This window comes from Morone saxatilis, unplaced genomic scaffold (assembly GCF_004916995.1).
Source record: "Morone saxatilis isolate NCDOM2014 unplaced genomic scaffold, NCSU_SB_2.0 Contig12, whole genome shotgun sequence".
NCBI lineage: Eukaryota > Metazoa > Chordata > Actinopteri > Moronidae > Morone > Morone saxatilis.
Window position 1 is genome coordinate 644,562 of NW_023339674.1, and position 22,941 is coordinate 667,502.

The 22,941-nt window shown below is 41.6% G+C and overlaps 1 protein-coding gene across 2 annotated transcripts in view; it reads left to right on the top strand.

Moving 5' to 3' along the window:
- Positions 1 to 7,279, top strand: part of mettl11b (methyltransferase like 11B) — a 14,861-nt gene extending 7,582 nt beyond the window's left edge. Inside the window, exons 1-4 of one of the 2 annotated variants that reach the window (XM_035652997.1) lie at positions 89 to 482; positions 581 to 753; positions 4,175 to 4,427; positions 5,087 to 7,279. In XM_035652997.1, coding sequence (XP_035508890.1) covers positions 682 to 753; positions 4,175 to 4,427; positions 5,087 to 5,343 — 582 coding nt within the window. In that variant the 5' untranslated portion in view covers positions 89 to 482; positions 581 to 681 and the 3' untranslated portion in view covers positions 5,344 to 7,279. Of the gene's footprint in view, positions 1 to 88; positions 483 to 580; positions 754 to 4,174; positions 4,428 to 5,086 lie in introns of those variants that run through there. The other variant, XM_035652996.1, reaches the window with a different exon arrangement.
- The last annotated feature ends 15,662 nt before the right edge of the window (positions 7,280 to 22,941 follow it).

Consider the following 22,941-nt stretch of genomic DNA (forward strand, 5'->3'; position numbering starts at 1 on the left):
ACTGAAACTAGAGACTGAGACCATAAACTCATCGGGAAACTGTTTACTGAGCTCATAAATCAACTGAGAAGAACGACACATTTCTCGATAAGACTGAATGGTATCTGAACTCATGGTGCTGCCCCCTGCTGGCCTTTAGAAAAAATGCAGGTTTAAGACACTTCACAGACCCGGAAGCTCTGTCCACTAATTATATACTGTCACTGCCTGCCACCCAACTGTTTGTAGTCAAGTGGCATTGTGGGTACTGTATAATGTAGGCACTACTTACTGGTCACTATATTCTTTTTTATTGTATATAGTGTATATATATTATATGTTCTATTCTATATTATTTGTTATATATATTATATATATGATATGTTATTCAACTTACACACCTTACTGCAGTGATGTACAGGTGAACTCTAGGACACTGACATTACTGCAACAAACTTCCAACCAAAGAGGACAATGAAACTCTTTAAAGTCACTCTTGAAATGTACGGATCATTATTGAGAATCTGTCTGTCAATAGATTAAACTGTTACTCACTAATATGACCTTGTCTTTAATCCTGTCTCTGTTCTTTTTATGACAGTGAAGCTGTTTCCAGTGACCTGTGAGTACATCAAAGGAGAAAAACAGTTCTACTATAGAGCTCAGCAGTTCTACGAGGACGTCCCCGCCTCGGAGGAGGGCATGCTGGGAGATTTTGTGGAGATAGGCCACGTTGATCTGGAGGGTTCCCGGCAGTTTCTGAAGAGGTTTGTGGTGAGTCACGAGATACCGACTCACCTTCAGATTCACAGCAGTTTAAAGGCTCAATCAGATCTAAACTCATACAGTAACATCTAAGACGCTGCACCCATCGCTGTGGCATACTGTACAGTACTGTATTGATTTACACTGCTGCAGTTATCTCTGAATATACATGTCAGAGTCTATTTTGGGCGAGGTGTTCGTCATCCTGACTGTAAAGAGAATTCCATCTTGTTTCACGTGATAGGAGGCCTCAGTTCAGTTTCTAATAGTAGCACAGACTTGATGCCAGCCCCATAAACACCCAGACAGAACAAACCGAGCCAACAGCTGTTAATCACTTTGTGCCATGGTCATTTTTTACTAGCACTAATTTGTTTACAGCAGAGATATTTTCAGCTGGTATTGTTTTCACCTTGTGTCACCTACTGTAGCAAGAACTACCACTCAGGCCAGTTTGAGTTCTTTGCCAGGTTTTGCTAACTTCTGATGCCGTTACAGTCCTTTACAGGTGTGTAGTTGAGATCAAAATTAAGACCGAGTGTGGTCCGACCCACAAGTACATGTCATAATGTAGAAATGACTACGGAGTGAGAACGTCAGCATGCAGAGAAGCTAGTGTGACGATTGGCTGTAATTCTTGGTCTTTTTGGCTGAGATTTATCATCAGGGTTCCCATTCTTCTTAGGAAATAATTTTCCAGGAGTTTTTCTTGACAATACAAACGTTCTCACAAATGGTCACATAACTTATATTTATATGACCATCTACAGCATTTAAACTGGTCTTCTGAGAATCCTGCTCGTGCCTCTAGAAAAAAAAAAAAAAGACTCGACAGCAAAAAGGCCGCAGTGAGTCGTTTCCGCTCTGCGTCGAGTGTGAACAGCTATGGATGGAGATACAAGCCAAAAATGAAAAAAGAGAGCATTTTTCCACTTGGCTGTGCATCTGGTAAACCAGCTTTAAAGTGTCGTACCGTGCAGCCTAGTGAGTGAATTTATTCAACATAACATACCATATTCAACATAAATTATTTCCACAATATTTGGTCAGTTTAATCAATTTCCAGGTGTTCCCATGACTAGTCTCTAAATCTCCAGGTTTCCCCAGAATGCGTGGGAAGTGCTATAAATTGCAAGTTTGTGGATAACTGACCTAAACGGATGCATATTAAAAGAAAAAAATTACATTTGGGGAATTTTGGGAACCTATTAGCTTTAAGCCAAGAGTTAAATGAGAAGATAACTCTTGCTAAGTATGACGCTACTGGCAGCAAGACTAGAAACAGCTACCCTATTATAGAATCTACATACAAGCACCTCTAAAGCTCACTAATGAATGCATAATATTTAATTCATACAAAAAAACATGTAAACACGACAATTTGCTGTTTTCTGTACTATTTCTTGGTCTGAATCACTAACTTCCTGGAGTGCATGCTGGTTGCCTGGTATCTAGTCTTGGCCAAGACTCTGACACAAATCCCCATAAAATGGTGAATTATTGTTTTTAATTAAATAAACAAGATATAATGTGTTAATCAGTGAGCTTTAGAGGTGCCGTTAGGCAGATTTTGTTACCTTTGGGCACAGCCAGGCTGGCTATTTTCACCCTGTTTCTCTTTAAATTAACCTGCTGCTGGCTGTAGTTTCATATTTTGCAAATCTCGTGAATACAATACAAAGTCAAACCTTTCCTTTAAAATATATCATCACCTTCTTACACTTATACATATGTGTGTCAGTGTGGACTTTTTTTAGATGCTGGGAGAGTCCAAGTGCTAATCAGGGGAATGGGTTTGGCCCAGAGACCGGGTTATTTAGAGGATCAGTTTTACAGCAGCTCTAATTATAAACTGCTAAGATTGGATGCTTTAAAGGAACGGCACACAGCTAAGTGGCTACTTGTGCACTGGTGCTAATGTAAACACAACAAACATTGATTTAACAGAGCTCAGCTACAGTGTTCACCACTACCGGATAACATAGTACAGTACATTGCCATTGCCATGAGAGCATGATAAGTTACAGTATACTTCATTACAACAAATTGGATGTAAGTAATCATTGCATAATGATAAGGGCTGTATTATTTTTCTTATTGATTCATCTGTTGATAGTTTCTGGATTATTTAGTCTGTAAAATACCAAGTATATTTTGCCACATTAGTACATTAGAATACAATTTGTCAAGATAACATTAACTTGGATCCCACTGAAATGTACTTTGTAAAAGGGTAAAAAAAAGCCCAAAGAGTTAGGGTTAGGGTTATATTGTGTTTAGTTTTAAGGTTGTGCTGAATTAGAGTACTGGCGCCTTTTTCGGCCAAACTCCGGCACTGCTTTAAGAGTCACGTGGTAGTAAACTTCCTAAGGACAAAGACTAAAAATAAGTGAAATGGTAAACCCCAAACAATCTTCGACTGTATCTGACTTTTTTGGGTATTCAACATTGGAACTTTGACTTTGGTTTAGCACCACAAACAAAATACTGGGATGGCGCATCCTTTCAAAGATTTGACTTTTAAAAACTGTGGGGAACTTTTTTCGGCTTCTAAAGTTTGAGAACCTCTACTTTAAAGTTGTGTAAGACTAAAAGAACTGCATTTAGATATAGTTGCTTCTGAGTTAAAGTCAGTGATGTTTGCTTCAAGTTGGAGTTTTTGCTTTTTTGTGTGCTTCTAATGTCCACAAATGACCATTTAACTCCTCACTTAAATGGAAAGACCCTGAATTAAACCATAACGTCCACCAAATCTTCTACAAATTTGCACTCAGCAACACATCATCCTCTTCCAAAATCTCCCCCTGGCTGTGAACTAGCTCCTGTTCAAACCTGACATCTCCATTAAAAACCCAAGTGTGGTAGGAAAAGATTTAGAACACATCCAGATTAAACTGAGCTACATGCGCACGGAGCAATATGGCAGTAATTCACTGAAACCAGGAAGCGTCCTGTAACAAGCACAGAGCTCCTCAGGGCCCCATCTTTCATACAATCACACACTGGGGCCCCTGATGCGGAGGGGTTGGAGTGAGGTCAGAATACCAAATGAAAAGGAAGAAAAACCAGCATGATTCAAGTGAGGTGACTTTTTGTTCCCTCGTGGTAAAGTTCATAGTTTCGTTGCCCTGAAGGAACTGAGGTCTTCTTGTTTGTGCTGTCGGTGCTTTTGAGGTACAGAGGCCTGACATCTGGAAATACAGAAAATAAAGAATAGACTCCTCTATGACTTATAGAAATGGTAATAACATGCTGCAGGGAAACTGACATTTTGTTTTCTGTGAAACATAAATCCAGCTCTTCTTTTTATGATTGCCTCAGTTTTATTACAAACGACCTTCAATTGAGTTGACTTTATCCTTTTAGAAAAACCTCTACATAAGGTTGAATTTTTTTTTTTTTTATATTCATCCCTTTTTTTCTCCGGCAGGGTCCCGGTAAGGCCGGTACACACTGTGCCCTGGACTGTGGCTGCGGGATCGGCCGTGTGTCCAAAGGCGTCCTCCTTCCCGTGTTTGAGAAAATGGAGATGGCGGACATGATGGAGCACTTCCTGCTCCACGCGCATGAGGAGTACCTTGGCGACGACGCTGACCGCATCGAGACCTACTACTGCTACAACCTGCAGGAGTTCACGCCTCCAAAAAACAAGTACGACGTCATCTGGATGCAGTGGGTGGCATGTAAGTATGAGAACAATCTCAATTTATAGCCTGTTCATTATTATATAGAGACATTTTAATTGTCATCCATTCTTGAAGTTGTTCATTTGTACACCTGTCGAATGTTGAGTTATTAAAGAGAGATTCTCCTGTCATTGTTCGGTCTCATTTCAACCCTCCCACCAGAGGAAATGTTGGTGTTGGACAGCAAAATCGGATTATATTTAAAGCATTTTATAAATTAGTGATTCTTTTCTGTTTGGGAAAGATTGTGGTTATTGCAAATAAACTATAGTCATTGTTCAGCGACTGATACGCAAACCTTGTGCTGGTTCAAAGTTGGTTCAACTGGTGAACCTTCTAGGAACCGGATTAGAGAACCATCATAGAGCCACGTCATTATGTCACCGTATGTCTATGTGTGTCCAACATTAGCTATTGTTACAAAGCAAGTTGGATCTGCAACATGCCCATCGACCGCCCTGACCACAGCCTTACTTTGTGGGATGCTACTTAAAGATTACACTACTGTTTGGCATTGGATGGAAATCGCTCCAGAATCATGTTAATGTAATTCAAATAGATACTGAGCTTCTCTTTTTTTAGGTGAGACTACAGGTATCTCAGTTTTGGTTGCGTGGTTTTTTTGCCTTCATTCCTTAATCCATCTTTCTCTTCAGGCCACCTAACAGACAAGGACCTGATGAACTTTCTAATTCGCTGTAAGAAGAGTCTGCGGCCAAACGGTGTCATCATAATTAAAGACAATATGGCACGGCAGGGCTGCAAGCTGGACCCTATCGACAGCAGTATCAGCCGCCACCTGGACATCATGAAGTGCATCATCGCCAAGGCCGGCCTGGAGATCCTGGCTATTGAGAAGCAGGAAGGTTTCCCTGAGGTCATCATTCCTGTCTGGATGATTGCTATGAAATAGAAGTGACATTTTTACCGTGAAAAGATTCAGGTTGTTGTTGCTCAATTTGATAAAAACTAAGAGGAAAATCCAATCTAAAGCTGAATTCACATGTTATTCCACTTCCAAGTCTAGATTTGTGATCAAGTCAGTGTCTGGCATTCCTGATTTTTGTCCATGAGTACCCTTACTTCTTAGTGCGTACCTCCACTTCCCTACCATGAGCACTGCCGTACCCACCAATGAGGTCACCAAGGTGTAGACCTCTGTAGTTTTTAAATAATTGCCTATACCTTACTTTGATACTTTGACCTTGCTATGTGTAAGGGTACTCCTAAATGCACGGAAAGCATTAAGCTAGCTCGCTGTAAACACATCTTTCTTAAAATGGATTAAAAACAGCAAAAAGCACCTTTTCGGGTCCAATTCAGACACTTGATTAAGTCTTTAAAAAACTACAACACAGCAAGAAATCTTGTCATCTGGAGATAAATCCTGAAGCGGCGGTGTGGATGGCGTAATGGCACCCAGGGCGATTTTATGGAGACAGGAGTTCTCTTTCTGTTCAAGCACAGAAAAGAAAGAAAGCTTTTATGTAGACATCAAACTTCTACAGAAGCACTCTGACTGTAATTTACAGTCAGTCGGCCACTTCCAGGTTGTGTATCTTGATGACATTAAAGATAGACCCTCTAATATGTAACTGCGGGAGAAGCTTGTTCCTGTCTGAACCATGACGATCATTGGAATAACATGTGCAGTCAGATTTACTGTTGGAATTGATTATTTATATCCGTTTTTGATATTAAATCTAACATGTGACAGCACAACATATCAACAACAACATTGTTAGATTTGTAAAACTTAATTGCTTTTTTTTTCCGGTTACGATTAACATGTGAGCTGTATCTGGATACGTAATCTGAATGATGACATCTGATTACAGATTACAGCATTTACACTATATTAATAAGGCTTGTGATCGCAATCAGATCACAGTTCAGAAGATTAGCAGAAGGAGCTTATAGACATAAAGACAGTTTCTAAATAGGCTAATGCTACTTCAGCTGGTTTCAGACCAAGCATTAGCTGCTAGCACAACACACCCCAATCTCTGAACTGTCTCTGGTTGAATTGCATTGTTGGTAATATCCGTGCCAGGTTTCGACAAGGAAGAAGAATACATGGAATAAAAAAGACCTCGGCCTTCATGGATTAAACATTTTTAATACAAAGATTCATAATTCACCTAATTTGCAGTTTGAGGTCTTTGGAGAAAATGCTTTTTCAGCCACAGGGGATTTTGTTGCTTTTGCAAACTTCTATCGCCTCTTATTGGCCATCTCACCACTGCCTATACATAACCAACAAGCCAATCAGAGGCAGAGTAAGGCGGGTCTTTTCCTTTAAAAAATTACCTTTCAAACACGTACATTTATTGTAGACTAAAACTTGAAAACTGTATGTTGAGCTCAGTCTCTTCTATAACCCAACCAGCTCACAAATCATATTTCAACTTCCGTCAGTTTTCTTCATGTTTGTGCTGCAGCCGGATATACTTGATGCTGTGTGAATTTACATCTGCATTAACCTTTCTGTTCCAGATACAGATCACATGCTAACAGCAGGTGGAGATATGCTCTTAAAGTTACCTTTCAGTACGACATGTAGTTCACTTTTTATTGCAGTAGAAATTATGTTTATTCAGTGCAGGTTTGTCAGGTGTAAATATTAATTTAGTTTTTATGTAAGTATGTGTTTTATACTTTTGCTTGTAATATTGCACATTAATAGACATTTTTATATTGATTTTCTGTGCAATTAATTCTTTGTAGTGCTTAAACTTTCCAGTCAATACATGTCTGTGCATCTTATTGTATATTTGCTTAAAATCTGCTGAAGAGGTTTAGTTGCATTGTTTGTCAAAAATAAAAATGCCAAACTCAGTAAGCTTATGGATGCAGTTTTATGATTTTTCTTTTCATATATAGTTTTTCATCCCGTTCCAAACAAAGGCAAATAGGATTAGAGATGGGTAATCACCGTTTGCTATTACAATCAAGGCTGGAACATAAATGCTGACCAATTTTCCTTAAATAATCCTACAGTACAACCCGTCCACACCCCTGACAGTGACCGCGCTGCAATCTTCCAGAGTGGGCTCAAAACACACGAGATAATTGAGATCCTCTCAGATCGTTAAGTATTATTACTATTATTATTTTTTTCAGGCTAACAGCAGAAGCAGCACATTGTTTTGGGCTAATGACTTTCAGCTGGGCCCCTGAGGTGGATGGTGGGCTTGATTATTTCCTGGTTTTGACAGACAGTGCCTGCTTTCATATCTGCCCTGGCTTCATTTCAAGCCTGTCAGATGTTGTCTGCATAAAACACATCCAGGAGTCACCTCAAATATTCAGCATTTGCGTGCGTAAGCGCTCGACGGGAGTGGTGCGGAGTTGTTTCTCCCTGAGCTTTTTATGAAAGGATAGTTTGTCAATGAGCAGACTGGCACTGAGAAAGTACAAAATCATCAAAGTGTTGAAGGCGCGATGGCGTGAGATGATCTCCACGGCATGCTTCTCTCGTCAGAATGACTCTTTTGAGATGTGAATACACCCAACACATTTTCCACATCCCGTATGAATTAAAGATCAAAATGCCCCAAAGTTAAACTGGTAGGTATTTTTTTTCTCTCCCCCAGCAAATAGCAGCCAAATGTGCTGTCACCTTTTCAGGAGTGGTTAGCGTCGCTGACAGTCAAGGCTATCATTTCTAATACTTCTCAATGTCTTCTGTAGCCGCTCGGCAGCAGTTTGAATACATTAGCTGGAGTAACACTAATTTGTCCAGTCACGTCAGCAGAGCAGAGTGTTGGGCCTGATTCCAGACTGAGTATATCTCAGACAGCTCATAGATACAGGAGGAAGACAGAGACCACAGGGGGATGAAGTGACCAACACGTATTCAGGGCAAGCGTGATCGCCTCAACGTGCAAAATACTGCTGTTCAACTTAAAGCCAGAGCTCCAACTCTATAAGTTTCATCTTACGCAGGCTGTATACACCAACAATATCTCAAACTAGTCTGTTTGAAAAGGTGAACATTTTAGATGATGTTCAATGTTTACTTGGTTCAAGAAAAATCATAGTTTGGACTAAAATACAACTCAGTATCACGGCAAAGCACGTGATACACACACCGGACAGTTATCAGAGAAACAAGCTGAGCTAACGTTAACAGCAGCTCAGCTCGCAGCCCCGAAGGAACGTTTTCCATGTACTTTTCACCCTGTTTATCTTGTGTCTGGCCTTAAGTTCACTTTCAGATCAGCTTCTCATGTTTAAAGTCGGAAAAAGAGACAGAAAAATACGATTTCTACAAACCTAAGTTGAAACATAACTACAGTAATGGTCCTAATATCTTCTGTTTAGGAACATTTAACACATCGTCAAAAGAACTAACTTTTTATCCAGTTTTAGCCACATTTACACTTTTTAGATGATTATCTTTTTAAATGGCTCCCACTCTTTGACAATACATAACAGCACTTGATCATTAACCGTGGTCAGCCATTTAAGGGACACTTTGCGTTAGCTTGCTTTCGTAGCATGCTTTGCTGTTCTCACCACAGTCGATATTTCTGCTTTCTGAATTAACTACAGTTTTCCTCTAACTGTAACATTGATGATCCCACATTACTTCACAATGTCATCAAACTTTCTTTGTTTCGATGTGAGGGATGTTAATACCCGTTGTGTCGTTCACAATATGACCAAGGATACAACCCCGCTGTCTGTGGTGGTTGGTGGGAAATTTGGGAACTCTTTTAATATAAATACTCATCTTAATGAACCTTTCCTCTTGTATCACCCTCTGGACCAACTCAAGTAAAACGATAGAAAAATATAAAATTTTTTGTTTTTTTCTTATTGTGGGGTGTTATGAACACTGCAGCCTCTAGGGGGTGCTAACAGTGCTTTAGCCTCTTAGTCTTTACTCTTGTTGTGAAAATGCAGTGGTCACACTGCAGCTTCCACCCACATGTGAAGATAGTAAACACCCCCAGGAAGCAGCCGAGGGGTCATATTCCCGAGAAGAGCCACCAGCTCAGACAGCCTGAGCTTTCATCCAGAACAGACCGAATCTTTGTGGAATCTGCAGTCGAGAGAAACCTCAGTCAGTCTCTGGAGCCAGGATGGTTTCAACAAGACAGAGGAGCCTAACCTCCATTCCCTGGGAGAATCCATACCAGAGGAATGTGCTTTCTCTTCATCTCCAGTTCTCATAGTAAATCATGTCACTGAAAAAAAAAAAAAAACTATGATGATTTTTGGGCTGCTTTTCCTTTGGCTGCCCGTTCAGGGTTTTAACTCTCCCAGCATGTCGTCGAGGGTCTGAGGGTGGTTTTTTTGCCACACTCAGCTCTCCTCAGCTCAAAGGGCAGGGATTAGTTACACAGAGTTTTTATAGGCCCGGTCCTGAACATGTAATATTTCACCCAGCAATGTGGGTTTGGAGCCTGGATCAGGTGCTGCTGACTGTAAGGGTTTAATCTCTGAGTCAAACAATGGATGACAAATGATGTCTGCCTGTAAGAGCATGTACTGTAGGTCTTACCTTCAGCTTAAGATACCCTAAGATTTTTAAAAGCTGAAAATAAACTGTGCAATACCAAGAGGAGGAATCATTTGTCTTCCCAAAAATGACCTTCCTGCCGAGCAGCGCTTGACGGAAAGCATTGCTCACAACAACAAAATAAGGAGGAATTTCTTCCCATCTGGAGCTGGCGCGAGAGGCATGAAGTGTGATTCACTGTGACTGTGAGGGAGCAATGCTGGGCCAGTGTGCTCTTGGCTATATGTGCAGACACTGAGGCCTGCACACTGTAAAAGGCTGGTGTAACATTTCTGCATTGTACATGTGTGTATGTGTGAATTTCTGTCTGTCTTTCAAATATATTTCACAACACAAAAAGTTTGAAAAAAATAAATAGAATAAAACTGGAAATTGAAAAAGTATGCTGGCACTACAGTTCATATGCTTTTGGTACTTTTGGTCTTGGTTAGTTTTTCCTTGACTCCTTGGTTCAAATAAAGGTTTTCTTAATGATACAGCATGGTTATGGTCAGGAAAATATTGTGTTTAGGGCAAATAATAAATTGGTTAAGGTATGGGTTGGGGTTAGGCAACTAAAAGTAAGAAAAAATGTCTTCGGGGAGAATTTTCCTTATTATCTCAGTCACCTGGAGGGTCGTGTCCCTGTCTGTGTTTGATTGACAGCAGCTGGCAGGCTGCCAGAATGCTGATGTTAAACCGTGGGGGAACAAGAAAATGCTGGTGTTACACAATTGGGAATGAGAGAGTGTTGGTCATAGTGAACAAGAGAGTGTGTAGTCATGTTTTTAAGTTAGATAAGAAGGAGATTTTAGCATGAAGCTGATGTAGGTTGTTGTTCAGAGTGGCTGCTGAGAAAGACCATCATGATTAAAAGTTGTGTTATTAGTGACTGTACGTCGAAGGGCGTGTCCGTGGCGTGACGTAGAATTACCATATATTACCATGAAACAGGAAGTTGTCATAACTTCAGTGTAAACTGGGGCTTACTCTGTTCACTCCATGCAGTACCAGTGGTAATGGTGTACCCTCCTTATACCTTGTGGAAAATCAAACAAGACGCTGTAATAATGTTAACGCTATATAAACAGGGACTTTTTGTGGCAGCAAAGACCATTGTATGTCAGCCATGACAGCTTGGGGTGATCAAAATTAAAATAAAAGCAGCCAGATTTTTCACTTTTCATGGGCAGGCAAACAGGGCTAAAAGGTCTACAAAACCCCTTGAACTTGAATTTCCCAGACTCCTTGCAGACAGTCCAGAGGCCCTCTGGTTTTTCTGATGGTTGCTAACCTGTGTCTCTGAAAAGAGGCTGTGGTAATGTGGGAATGGCCTGGGGAAGGAGTGTGACCTGGGATCCTGGGAGACTAACCACAAGTGTAGTGGCTGGGACAACACCAGACTTCGGCAGGTATTGAACAGAGGGCAGTATTTTCTTGGGATTCTCCTCATAATGCACAAGTCATGTGCTTTTAAGGCTTCCATGGAGAGGAAAACCAATGAGTTAAATCTGTTTTGTGAGGATAAAGGAATCAGAATCATCATCATTAGTAGTCATTTCTACTAGTACAGTTGTTGCTATTATTGTTGCTGTGCACCTTTGTCTCTGTCCTTCTCTCTTTACCACCCATCCCCTCTACCCCTCTAACCCCAACTGGTTGAGGCAGACGGCTACCCACCTAGAGTCGGGATCTGTCCGAGGTTTCTGTCTCTTAAAAGGAAGTTTTTCCTTGCCCTCATTGCCAAGTGCTTGCTCATGGTGGGAACTGTTGGGTCTCTATAAGGAGTACAAAAGTGGTACTCTTGACTGTGTGATTCCTGGTAGTGGGGTATTGCGTTGGTGCTCTCCTCTGATTTTTGTGTTGTAGAAAGAAAAAGACCTTGATATAGATTTGATCGTAGCAACTTCCAAGTCAACATTGTTGTGAGAACGTTCAGGCCCCTGAAGTCAAGGGTGTTGACTGGAGACTTACCAAACATACATGTGTTGATGGTGGGGGAAACCTGCACAGATATGGGTAGAGCATGCAAACTCCACTCAGAAAGGCCCTGCCCCAACCAGGATTTAAACCCACAACTTCTTGCACTTGATATGGTGTGTTTTAGCATTAACTGCCCTGAAGTCCACACAGAAGCAGGGAGTGCCATCCTTTTAGGGGTCAGAACCAGTGGGGAGGCCCAAGCAGAAGTCGATGGTTCTATGACACCATTGCTGAGCAATTTCTTAATGTCTTCCTCAATAACTACTTGTTTTTGTGGTGATACTCTGTAAGCTCTCCTTCGCACTGGCAGCTCATCTGTGGTCAAGATCTTGTGCTTTATGACATCTGTGGCATCTGTGGACCGAAGTTGTAGGTCACTTCTGCATCAATGGCCTAACCACCTCAGCTTCCAAGAGTGGAACGGCAGGCAGGTGGACACTGGAGGACACCATCCTTTGAGCCTTGGATCCCTATTGGCACCATCAGGAAAGTTAGAACACCCAGCACATCTGCAGCATGCCCTCTACCCTGACCAGTTTCGGGCTTTTTGATGTGTTTTTTGGAAGAGCATTCTGAAGGGTTGGACTGTTGTATATGACTCCAATAATCAGATATATGATAACCTTACTCCCCCCCAAATTGATCATCTTGTTAGTAGTGCTGCGAACAACACTCAACTCCAGAAATTTACGTATCCTATTGGTCCCGCACCTGGGTGTCACAACACGGCTTAGCCACGCTCCCCAGAATCAGCCCCCAAGCCACATATGACCGATATGTATTAAAATGAGTACACGTGTATCATGAGCAGACAAGCAAAAACATTTCTTGGACCCATAACACAAACCCAACAGGAGGTCGACAATTTGGAATTTCCTGGTCATTTTATAAAACATTTTTGCGTTGTGTTTGGAACTTTATCGGATCAATGCTTCTTGCAGCTTTAATTTCAGTTGGACTTTAGGGTCAGGGAAAGCTGGCGGTTACAGTAATAATAAGAAACATTTTAATTGCAGGTCTGTAACTGGACTTGGTCTCCTGCATGAAAGTCAGATGTGTTACTCACTCAACCAGAGCTCCTCTTCCTTGGTGTCTGCCTTGCTACATATAGGGCAAATTATTTCCTGCGTTGCTACTGAAGGTTGGTGTTCGTGAGGTGTATAACTAACATCACAATGGCACAAAGTCAGCTCTATAAAGAAATAATTTTCCCAGTTTGGTGTGGTAGAATTTGACTGGCCTGCAAAGAGCTGTGACCTCAACCCCATCCAATACCTCTGATGATGGATTCATGGATTTCCTACTGACAGTCAACATTTGTTTCTTTTATGACCACGATCATTCCATAACCTAAACCGCGTGGTTATTATTGTAACCATGATGATGATGATGATGATGACGAAGCTTCCCCTAACCTTAACAAAGTACTTATTCTAACATAATCCCTGATCTTTTCCTAAACCTAACCAAACATTAACCATTGTGTTGTCACATCATAAAACAGATTTATTCTTTAGCAGTAATTTGTAATAGTTCTGGAAGGTACAGACGCACACAGGCTGTTTGAGGGACACCAGTGCAGACAGTTGTGATGCATTTATGGTGAAACAGCTTAGTCGGGGGTTAGGACTGCACCCTAGAGGACACATTTGTTCTATTGGAAAGGAACCCTGGAGGACCTAGAAAGGGCACCCAACAGCGAACTTTATTATGTTTTGTCCACTGGAAGGGCACCCTAAAGAGGGAACCCTAGAGAGCACTTTATAGTGTGTTTTGTCCACTGGAAGGGAACCCTAGAGAGCTCTAATCTACCATAGGGGCATCCAAAAGGACACTCTAGGCCAGTCATCCAGCCAATAGTGGGCGTCAGATCAAAAAACGCTTCACTGTGTAGTTCTAGAAGGAATGTTGTAACGATGGATTGTGTCGAGGACTTTTCCAGTGGAAAGCATGAAACCAGAAGAGCGGAGGTTGTTATATCAGCACATTAAGGCCCACAGAGTTGCAATCACATGCTCAATTATTACATGAGTGGGATGTCGACATACTGGAGTGTCCACATACTTTTGGCCATGCGGTACATCTTCTCCTGTAAACAAAAGCGCTTTCCTCCCGACAACAAACAAGATGCATGTTTGAATAACTCGCAGGATCATCACAGCTGGAAACACCACAGATGATGGCATCCGTGTGTGGTAAGTGCAAGTGTATACATTAAATCAGCGTAATTTGGTACAACAAACACCTCATTTCATTGCTCAGGGTGAGGTTTGAGAGCAGAGCCACCCAATTAGATTTACCCACAATTCATGCCGCTGAAACCCCACCCCTTCCCTCCCGTCAGTGTTGCCGTGGTAGCGTGTTTCTGACAACATGTGGAGCCGCTCTCGGGGCCCGGGCGCTCTTGGTGCCCTTGGAAGCTGCGTCCCTCATGCTGGTTTCAATTCCATAACCTTTCAGATCACGGCGTAATGAGTCAAAATGGCTCGCACATGCACATTATGCCCCAACGAATCATTTTTCCACCAAACCAATTTACTCCCATGATTAAATCTTTTTTTCCTACGTGAGTCAGAGCAGAGAGCCAGGCGAGGCAGAGGTTTGGAGCGTGTTGTGTGTCTTCAGGGAGTCAAGTGTGTGTGGGGAGTCAAGTGTGTGTGTGTGTGTGTGTGTGTGTTAAATGAGTGAGCAACAGGAGGTGGAAAGTAACTCTGTACTTTTAAGTTATGCAGTCAGCTGCACTTTTGAGGTTCTGGTACTTGAATATTTTCTTTACATTTCAGAGGGAAATATTGCAGTTTTTTCTCCATTGCATTAAAAATCTAAATCAATAGGTAGAGTTAGTTTTTATTTAAAAACACCTTTATTAAAAAACAAATAAAACACCAGTATTATCTTTATGCTTCCTTTCTTCTTTTTGTCCTCTCTTTTCATCATTCATGGTCCTTCCTTCTGTCAGTCCTTATTTCTCTCCTTCTCCTTCCATTTCTTTTCTTCTTTTTCTTGTTTTTTTTTAAAATATTTTCTTTCCTCAACTGATTTGGGAGCAAAACAATCCCCCAAACTGCAGACGGGCACCAGAGTAGCAGTATCGTAAGTAAATATAGTAATAGTAAAAGTAAAATGTGTAAATATACCAACTTTCATTACAGAAACTTTCTCCTCTAAATAGTTCTCTTTCTGTTGTGATCAACAACATTGATCTGAAGCTCAATTCTGAGGCTGTTTTCTGAATAGTTTTCCAACATAGCAACTTCTGATCAACCATATCAATTTTAATTAACAACTTCCAGTTTGTAAGATGATAACAAGCTGATATTGCATTTATGTGGTTATTTAAACTAAGATCAGAGTCAACCCTAATGCCAAGGGGGACACAAAAAATATAACACATGTACACATGAAAACATCAGCAGCCACAATGTGTAATAATCTACTATTGCGTTCATGCTGTTTATTTCAAAATGCAGCAGATTGTGCATGCAGAGCCAATAGCTCCTTCAAACCTTGCTACATTTTTGTTTTAATTTTGTATTTTTTAGACGCTGTGACTGGAAGGCTTTTTGCTGAAACACATATTATGTAAGACATAAACGGCCTGCAGTCATCAAAGAAGAAAGCGTGGGGTTTGGATTAGCTCCAAGGTGGGTGCTGCTGCCCCAGGAGGAGAGGAAGAGAGACTGATAGGATCCATACTGGCCCTGCTTGGACTTAAGGCTGCTCCTGCCTAATGTCAGGTTTTGGACGAAATGGGACTCAGGTTGCCCAAACAACAGGAAATCAGAGACTGTTGTGTCCCGACTTTACAGAGACCTGCTCCATGGACATCCTGGATCAGCACTTGACAGGTGGACTGTGTTCTGAGCCGAGAGGAGGCGGACTCTGTGTTTACAGATGATGCTTGGTGGTCAGTGTCCTCTGGTGCTCTGTTGTGATGAAAGATAAAAAATCGCTTCCGTCGTAACTTTCCAGAGTAGTAAAAGCTTTATAAGCCACCTTACAGTTTTGGGAGTCTGATAAACCTTCAAACTCAAGGACCTGTTACTAAAACTGGACCTGGATCGAATTTCATTGTGTCATTAGTACCTGAAACACCCCCCTCCCCCCACCACTGCAGCCCCTTGTATATTTCTCATCAACGCTCTTTGGTCTGACCACCCATTAAAACTTGTTTACTTGTATTCATATGTACATGCTGCAGATTGTTGTTGATGTTATTGAGTGTTTTTGTCAATATATATATATATATATATATATATATATATATATACACAACTTTTCTCTCTTCTATATTAGTTTATCATATATATATATATGCCAGTGTGTGTGTGTGTGTGTTTGTGTGTTAGGCCTGTGTGTGAGTGTGATGTGATGTATTCATGAGAAGGAGGGCAGTGAAACAGGCCCCACTGCTGGAGCCATTAGCTGCTCCAGTAAATCTGCTGGGACCTGAGCGAGTCGGCCCTTCAGCGGCAGGTATTTCCTGTCTCTTGATCTTGGGAGGCAGAGCTCATTTCTGCCGGTGGGGGTTTGGCCTTCATAATAAGTTGCGGTTTGATGCCAACAGTTTATTATTCAATTTCATTTTGTGGAGCCTGGTTGGTGTGTGTGTGTGTGTGGATGCAGTCAGAGCATACACTCGCCAACTGCTGTAATTGGACAATTCTGTAAAACTCAGCTTACATTCATTGGCAATGTTTTTGAATGTTTACTGCCAATTCTTTCTTTTTTTAATCAATTACTCCCACAATATTCCTGAATTACAACTGCAATATGGTTAAGGGGTGGTTATCATAAAGCAAAACACTTTATTAAAGCTCCACTAATCAAATGTTTTATGTTAACCATGAATGAAAGGACTGCGTGTAATGTGAAAGGGGTCGCTCCCAGTGACGAACCCGCGGAGAATTCTCCAGTTTTTGTCAAACCAGCTTTAATAAACCCGCTGTAAACAGCAAAAAACAGCAAACAGACACAGAGACTAGCTGGTGATTGAGCAGCTAAATAGACAGATATTTCTCAGCAGCTGGTGGAGACCAAACCAGAGCAAACAGGAGAGTGAATGTTAGTCAAACGCCACCACAGTGGGGTTACCATGTTGTTCTGTATCTGGTTGATGTCACTGTTTGCTGTTGTTTTGTTTTTTATTGTACAAAAACAGAAACTGAACATCAGTGACTTCATAGATACAACAATGATAAACAGGAATAAAATACACAAAGAAAACACGTAAAACAAATTACAAAGAATATAGAAAAGATGACGTGCAAAACTTAACATGGTAAAAATGTGATAACCCCAAAAATATGAGGAAAGTCATAACAAATGTAATAATGATGATGACGTAAATACTCAGCAGGTGTTTGGATGAACCGTCTGTCTATTTTCAACCGATCAGATCAATGAACCACACAACATCGTCAATCTCTTACCGAAGCCGGTCGGGAGAAGAGCGAAAACATCTCTTCCACCAAGTGAAGAAATACACTCCAGTTCGTTAATGATGTTGTTAAATGGACAGTGTCTTCTCATTTGAACCAACAACCACTGCTGTTGTTTTTCTGGCAAGGACAGTCTCGATGTTGCATCAATTACTGAAGCAGTGAAACAGAGGAAGAGACAGCGAACGCCTCTTTCAGTCAGAAAGGACTCCTTATTCTCTTCCTCCCACACAGCAAAGGGCAGCAGCATCTTACAGCTTTCTTATGTGTGTTTTCTTTCCTCTCCTGGTTTTCAGCCGCTCGAAGATCCTCAACCTCAAGCAGCGTGTTTGCATTCGGAGGAAAACAGGATGTGAACTTTTAAGACCACACGAAAGGAGTTTATGATGCAGGGAGACATTGTTGAGTCGTGTTCCTGGGCTTGTATACAAGGGGAACATTGAAACACGCTGGCGGTTAAGATGTGAGGGGGGAATTTATTGGACTCACATGGGCGACATTTTTAGTCAAACCTAATAGCAATTTGCCCCTCACATGGGCCGACTGTTCCAGGGAAGGAGGATCGTTAGAAGTAATTTAAGAAGAATTGAGATGATAAGTGACACTAATTGTTGAAGTTAATGATCAAGTAAAAACATCATCAAAGCGATTCACAGTTCAAATATTTAGATTGATGTGGATAGGAAATACCTTTTTATATATATTTTTTTAGCATTTTATTGCTGTTTACTCCTTGAAACAAGGTTTATTTGTTTGTTTGTTTAGTTACATATGAGGGAATTACAAGAAAAATCTGTTTAGTGCTGTTAAAAAGGGAATGTGAGGGAGAATCATTAAAGCCCACTGGGTTTAGAAAGTAAGTGAAAGTTTGTTTGTGTAGCACCTGAAGAGCAAAGGTCCCTCAGTGTTTCTATTAAAACCACGGCCTAATCTATCAAACTAAAAGATGAAATCACAATAATACTGTAAACTCTAAAACACTAAAACAGATCAAAGGACGGACAAACCAACAGCTAGCATTTCAAGGCCACTATAGTTTCTCCTTCAAGCTTGGAAGGGAGGGTGAAGCAAATGAGTTCTGGTCCTTCTTCTATATATGAAATTTAAATCATTAATATATCAGCAAACATTATATTCTCTATATAAAGACAGAGTCACATGGTGTCTCTCTCCCTCTGCCTGTGTTTATCGAGCGTCCGTCCTGTTGGTTTGTTCCTATAATCCGGTCTGCTCTATGTCGTGTGAATTAAGAATTTTCATTTCCACCAAACCAGAGTTGTTGATTGTTGGAAACCACCAAAGAGACGGTTCTTGGTGAGTTTTATTCTGTTTCTGTCACAAAGGTAATTCTGTCTATGTAACCTTAATAAAAATATATTGTCCATTGCAGGTGTTCACAATTTATACTTAAAATACAAATAATGTTTTTATAGTTAAAGATTTAAATGACAACCATCAAGTTCAGCACTAAAAACCATGTTGTTTGAGACTTTTAGTTGATATTTCTGCTGATATTGTTGTACAACTGTGATAATTACGCCAGCAGACCTGTAGATGATTCTTTACTCTAATTTAATAAAGACTGAACATGAGCTCAGGTTTGGTCTGCAGGAAAACAACCAACCTCAAACTTTCATCTTCATACATTTACTGACAATGATGCAAAGTGCAGGAGATATTCATGTAGATGAAATCTCCAGCATGCAGTGGGTCAGTGAAAGCGTCAGCAGCGAGCCTGTATCTGTGCAGGCAGGGACTCACAGTCACACTGTCACACTCACAGTCTCAATCATCGCAGTATTTATGGCGTGAGGAAATTTGCAGCCATGTGTACAGGAGCCAAGACTCAAACCTGAACCTGATGTGAGCCGAGTGATCCTGACCTGAGGTGGCGGCTCGCAGCTCGATGGCAGAAAACTGTGTGAAATCCCCCCGCTAACCCATCCTCCTCTCTGACGCTATGCAGGGGGAGCCAAGAGGGAACGGAGGAGGAGGAGGAGGAGGAGAGGGGGTACGGGCGGGCAAGCAATCCTACTAATTTGAAGCAAGTTGAGCGATTTTATGAACTAAGCTGTGAAATATGACTTTAATAATGGTTGCAAATGGCAGGGCCGGCGTCTGGGAGCATTGGGAGGGAGAGGGATACGGCGGGAATGAAAGTGTGGAAAATAAAGAAGTCAAAATTCCAACGCTGGGATCGACACCAGCTCACCGCCGCCACCCTCTGCTTTCGCCGCCACCCTGGCAAAGCCCGCGAGCTAATGAAATGTGAAAATACTTGTGGGCACGGCGACTATGGGCTCAGCGAAATCCAGCTCCATAAACTGATGATTAAACCGATGTCCCTGCGGCGGCGGCTTAATTCTGCATAGACGCTCCGCTTTGCTTTGGCGGCTTGCAGGGTGAAGTTTGGGCCCCGAAGAAGAGGAGCAGATGGAGACAACCAACGTCTGACGAGAGGTTTAACGGGTACCGCGGCACGGTTTAATGGGGCACCACCCTGGCTTCACCCCTGCCCTGTGGTTGGATGTGTGGATTCTCTTTTTATAGCTTATTGGCCTAAATTTAGAAAGTGTGAAATAAACTGAAAATAATGACTGACATCTTGTTTTCTTGTTTTGAGCCTAAACGCTGGTGAGGCATTTATCAACATTATAGCAGAGACACCTCCCTGACAACATAAAAAGCACATGTTGGGAAAGTCCCCTCTTTCAGCGCAGCCCCATGATCCTCCTCTTCCTGTGGACAGGATGCCTGTCTGTGTATATACACAAACACATGATGCCTGCCACATTTGGTTCTCGACAGAAAACACGCACACATTTCACTCTGAGAAATGAGAATTTAACGACCGCGCCACCACGGGCTGCTCCGATCCACCGAGCCATCCTTGGAAGGAGTTAAGGGATGTTGTTCATTGTCACATGACATTAGGAGCTCCGACAGAAAAAACTCTCCTCCTCCTCTGAGCTGCCTCCTCCCTCCCTCCCTCACCCCCCCCCCCCCCAACCCCCAGCCCCGTACGCACATCTTGCCTGCAGATGTGGCGAAACCGCAAACACTTCAAAGTGCCTCCCCTCAGACCAACAGCGTACCCTGACGCCAACTGTAAATGTCCTGGACACAGTGCACGGAAAATATTAAACCCCCCCTCTAACTCACAATGAACAGGGAGGGCGGGGAGCAAAGCAGACATCTAAGAAGGCCTCCTAAAAACGCTTAATGACTCATCATTCTGCTGCGCAACAACAAGGGAGAGTCACTCTGTCTGTCTGTCTGTCTGTTGGCCAGAAGCAGGAACGCTGTGGCTTCTGCTGCTGACGGACACATCTGCAGCCGACTCAGCGCTGCGTCAGATGCTTACCTGGCATCACATGGAGGTGTGTCATCAAAACATCTCCGCTGTGACTCACCTGCAGGGCCGTTTCTAGCTTGTTTGGGGGCTGTATGCAAAATGTTGTTAGGGGGCCCCTATTTTGTAGGAGATTCAAGCGTGAGTAAATATTTGCCCGTTAATCTGGTTTCCTACGGTGGTATGAGCCTAAAATGAACAGATTGCTGTGATTTAAAGTTGCCTTTGTGGCTCGCAGCAGACAGGTTGAGAAACTGAAGATAAATCCACATTTTTAATCAGAAAAGTATAAAAAATAAGCAAATGGCTCCAGATCAGAGTGTGAGTGCGGGTGTTTATTCCTCCTCTGCAGAGCTCCCCGGGCTCCAGCAGCTCTCTGTGGGCAGCAGTAGCTCTGTCTCTCCGGTCCTCCACACACAACACTGCAAAAGCAACGTGACATGCACACTTTTTTTGCTCAACGTTGAATATTTTCAACTCAGTTCGCCCAGTTTGTGATGATTCACGTCTTTGTACTGACTTTGTATGTAATACTCTGTGAAGGTGGTCCAGGGGCATTCATCATTTAAATTCATCTATCTGGTGCACTTCAAAAGAGAAACAGGCTACATATGAAATTTTAAGATCTTTTAGTTTTTTCTCAAAATTCCAGAAAACATACAGTATTAACAGAATCTGCCAAATTCACATAAATGAGACGGATGCTGTATTTTCCTACAAATGTTTAGAAGAATTATGGTTTAATTAGTGCTGAAAAAATGACGCCACATGTTTGTGATAAGTAGCTTAAACTGTTTAGGAGGTAAATAAAATTCAAACATCTGTTATCCATTAAAAAAGCTTCAAATGTTTGAATCAGTATGTTTTTCTGTGGAGTTTGGAACACAAACATCTATTGACAAGCTTCAAAATCACCATCGAATCGTAGCTTGGGGGCCCCCTGGAGGCTTCGAGGTCTGCACATACAGCAAAGAACGGCCCTGGTCATGTGCAAGAGTAAAGACTGCAAACTCTGATTAAAAAAGGAGGTAGAACGAGGAAAGAGAAGGGCCTTTTGCTATGATGAATGTTCGTCTGATTGTGTTTGGAGAAAAAGGTCTCAAGGCCTCTCCTCAGTCAGCTTGGTTAAGATAATGATGTAATTGGTCGGGGCCCCTAAAGAGCTCCATCACGTCCACCCAGAGTTGTACTTTTCAGCCATTATTCTTATTGGTTATGATAACATTTTGCACAGCAGCTTAATTACAGAGACACAGGAACTCAGCTTTACAGCGTCCTACATGTTCGTCGCCACGTGATCAAAAGGCTAATTTAACGCAATTATAGAAACCGCCGATAATAGTTGTTCCAACAGAGGTGGACTATTACGACTGTCAGTGTCAACGTCCACTGGATTACAGAGTGAGGCTGTCTTTCAGCACATTACATGTTTTCCAAAATGAGAAAAACTATTTAGTTATTGATCATAGTCCCTCCAGGATTTCATCGACATTGTTTCCGGACTCAAATGTCTGATTTCACAGCAGCTTTTTACTAAACCTGCTCAGCTGCCAAATTTTACATCCCGATTCCTTGAAGAAATACTTATCTTTTTATTCTAAAGCATGTCTCAAAAGTGTGTCTTTTAGCACATATGACTTGTTTTCCAACATAAAAAACATTTAAAACAGATTATTGTTACTGATCCCAGTCCCTCCAGGTTTTCCGTGTTGCAGCCTAAAACGCCTGATTTCAATGCAGCTTTTCAAAAAAATATTGCAATGCATGTCGTAATGTCATAGGCATATTTTATTTGTATAATTAATTAAAAATCAAAGGCACCTTGTTCCAGTCAGAACTACATCGTCAGTAGTTTGGTGACATTTGAATGTTTTGCTGTAATGAAACCCGCGAGAAGCTGCAATGATTTGTCAAACTTTGTGGAAAAGTTGCAATGATTGATGATGATTGAGCAAAATTTTTATAAGGAGTGCGGTCTAGGATAACTTCTGTCTAGATTTGGCACTATACAGATAAAATTTAACTGACTTGGACAAAATTGCCAAGGTCATGAAGAATTTGCAGAGATTGGTTGAATTTGCGTTAGTTTCAACATTACAACTTCCTGGAGAGAGACCATTTCTGACTTTATTTTTTGGGCCTAGACATGAGATATTGCATAATTTAATCACAAAAAGGTCATAATACGGGTGCCTGGTTAGCTCAGTCGGTAGAGTTGGCGACCCA